At 54.8% G+C, this 2,872-nt stretch overlaps 1 protein-coding gene across 1 annotated transcript in view; it reads right to left on the bottom strand.

Annotated features, from left to right (window-relative positions):
* The window catches only part of Slc28a1 (solute carrier family 28 member 1), a 47,798-nt gene that overhangs the window by 44,049 nt on the left and 877 nt on the right, over nucleotides 1–2,872 (bottom strand). Inside the window, exons 2-4 of the mRNA XM_021210267.2 lie at nucleotides 2,642–2,753; nucleotides 1,682–1,770; nucleotides 589–680 (exon numbers count right to left, since the gene is read on the bottom strand). Of these exons, the coding sequence (XP_021065926.1) occupies nucleotides 589–680; nucleotides 1,682–1,770; nucleotides 2,642–2,737 (277 nt within the window). The 5' untranslated portion in view covers nucleotides 2,738–2,753. The remainder of the gene's footprint in view (nucleotides 1–588; nucleotides 681–1,681; nucleotides 1,771–2,641; nucleotides 2,754–2,872) is intronic.

Here is a 2,872-nt window from a genome sequence, read left to right as displayed (position 1 = left end):
TCTCTCTCTCTCTCTCTCTCTCTCTCTCTCTCTCTCTCTCCTGCAGCCATTTTTTGGTCTCGCAGTGTGATGCCAACCCAGACACTCCTCAGTCTAAGTCCTTCCATGTTATCTCTGTACTTCAGAGTCAAATCCAAGTTCTTGAATATATCAGCTACCTTGCTCACTCCCGATTACCAATCTCAGGAGACTCAGGCTGGGCACCCTTCAGAAACCTAGCTCCGGCTACACTAGACTATCAAAGCCCACACCCTGTTTGTCTTCACCTTTGCTCCCTGACCTTTGTGCTTTGAGGGGTGGGGTATGGGAGGGTCTCAACACTCATTGCTGTCCCCTCTATCCAGGTGACCCGAGACCATGGACCTGAAAGGAAGCACCCTCCCAGATGGCGCGTTGTTTTGTGTGAGCAATTGTAGGTCTTTCCCTAGAATGGGTTCTAGTTTGGCTTAAAGGAGACCTGAGCTCCTATCTTGAGTTGGCTGAGTTGGCACTCAGCAAACTTTCTTGGTTGACTGGATGAGCTTCATGATACAGAGACCAGAGGGGCAGTACCTGTCCCCTGAATGGGACAGGATGAACCATGCTTACCAGTAGAGAGCAGGCCTCTGATGATCCACCCAAACAACTGCTGGTGCTCCCTGCAGAGGCTTCTCGCGTGCACCGTCGGCTGCAGACTCCTCCTGAGGAGAGGACCACCAGGGCTCGTAAGTGCCCAACTGCAACTCTCACCCCAGAGGGGAGCCCCAAAGCCTGCAGGTAGAAGCTACTCGGGTATATCCCCAAGGTGGTAATGGAATAAGGCAGGACTGTCCTTGCTACCTCACAAGGCTGAAAAGCAACCACAAAGACACAAGTCATGGTGCTGCTCATACTGGGGGTTGAGGCCACTCCACAGGGCCACCTCTGATCTTGGGTGAGAGAAGGAGCTAACCCATCGGTAGAGGCTGTGGCCATTCAGAAAGGACAGATTCATGGCTGTCCAACCTCCTCCTTGCTTCCACCTGCCCATTGAGTAAGGCCAAGGGGTTCTCAACTATTGGTTCCCCTTGGACAGGGACATTTATCGTCTCAGTGCCTGAAAGGACAGGTGAAAGTTTATAGGTGGCCATCCCCATTGCCTCCAGTGTTCAGAATGGACTCTAAACCTAGGGTCAATTGGTCACTTGTGTGTCCCTGGAAGAAGGGCTGCTACCTAAGTCTGGAAGATCCTGTTGGCCCAGTCACCAGTAGATGCACACTGATTGCTCAGGAAACGCAATCGATGCTAGTGCTGCCAGGGCTCCTCGTGTGGGGGAGAGGCATCTTCTCAAGTACCCCTAAGCAGCTAGAGGTCCCACCACCATCACACCCTGTTCTTGGGGGTGTTCTTCCGGCTCTGTTCAGAGCAGAATTCGGCCATCCAGGACCCTCTAGGCTCACACCAGACCCTGTTGGCTGGTCCCTCCACCTCTGCGTAAAGTGGGGAGTCCAGCCTGGTCCAGGAGTGTTACAAACTGAGCCCTGGAGTTCCCAAAGCAGCTCAACAACTGAATGGGGTAGAAGGCAAACGAGGGAGGTCGCAGGGAGGCCTGAGAAGCCCTGGGTCTGCGTTGGGATTACAGCACCTGGCCTGGCTCGCCCCTTGACTTCCCTTGGCCAGGCGTCCATCAGCTTTCCCTGTGCCCTCACAGACATCACCTACCATCGGGAGAAGGGCTTCCACACTGCTCCATTCCTGCTGCCTCCACCCTCTGGCAGGCTTGAGTGCCTGTGTGGAAGCCGGCCTTCCTCCTAAAGCCGACAGGGAGCCGTCAGGGCCAGCCTTCCACCAAGGGACAGAGATAAGGAAGACCCTGGCAGCCCCATGCACACACGGGCACCTCATGAGAAGACTGAGGTAGAGACCGGACTGCTGCATGGGAAATAGGGGGCCTCTTAATTAAAGTCTTCAGTGCATGTATTGAGCATCTACTTTGTACAGACACATCCTGCCTCCGAATTTCACTGTGGCTTCCTGGAGACCCTTAAGAAAGGTCCCAGGCAGGTCCACCCCACTGCATGACTCCAGGGCACCTCTTGCCGCACTACCTAAGTAGTTATTTGGGGGAGCTGGTGGGGAGGCATTGAGTAAAGGAGAGGAACCCTTATTAAGGAAGGGAGGGAGGGCAGAAAGTATCATGTTAGACTTTTCAGTCTTCTGCTTGGTCTTTGGGGAGCCAAGATGGCAAGTTCTTTGAATGCCAAGGACACCCCACCCCATCATCTGCTTCCCCTCTCATCTTGTAGACCAGATGTTCTTCCCTCCTGGGACCTTTGCTGACAGCACACAGTGGGTACATCACACAGTGGGTACTCAGGACATGTTTAAGGGGAGAAATAAAGGGGGGTGCTTTGTGCTGGGGAGGCACTATGCAGGCAGAGCTGAGAGCACAGAGCGAACACACAGTCCCCCAGCCCACGAGCTGCCAGTCAAGCGAGGGGCCCTCCCACCATGAGCTGTCAGTCAAGCTGAGGGCCCCCCACCATGAGCTGCCAGTCAAACTGAGCCACCCCCACCTCATGAGATGCCAATCAAGCTGAGCCCCACTCCACACCACACCGCCCCACACCCCTGTGAGATGCCAGTCAGGCTGAGGAGGTGCTATAGGGGAAGGGGACAGACCATTATTTCCAGGAACTCGGCCCCCATGTTCTCCAGGCCATGGGCCACAGGTGTGAGAGAAATGGAGTCTCTTTGCCTTGGTGTGTTGTCTGCCATGTGCTAGGCTCTTCAGCTGAAAGACAAAGACATCACAGAGGGTCCACAGCTGAAGGGAGGGCCAGGTGAGAGAAGAGAAACCGGAGAGGGAGGGAGAGGGGATGGAGGGGGAGAGGGGGAGATAAGAGAGACACA

Source organism: Mus pahari, chromosome 1 (assembly GCF_900095145.1).
Source record: "Mus pahari chromosome 1, PAHARI_EIJ_v1.1, whole genome shotgun sequence".
NCBI classification, from domain to species: domain Eukaryota; kingdom Metazoa; phylum Chordata; class Mammalia; order Rodentia; family Muridae; genus Mus; species Mus pahari.
The sequence above is the reverse complement of the archived record's forward strand: the minus strand, read 5'-3'. Positions and strand labels throughout refer to the sequence as shown.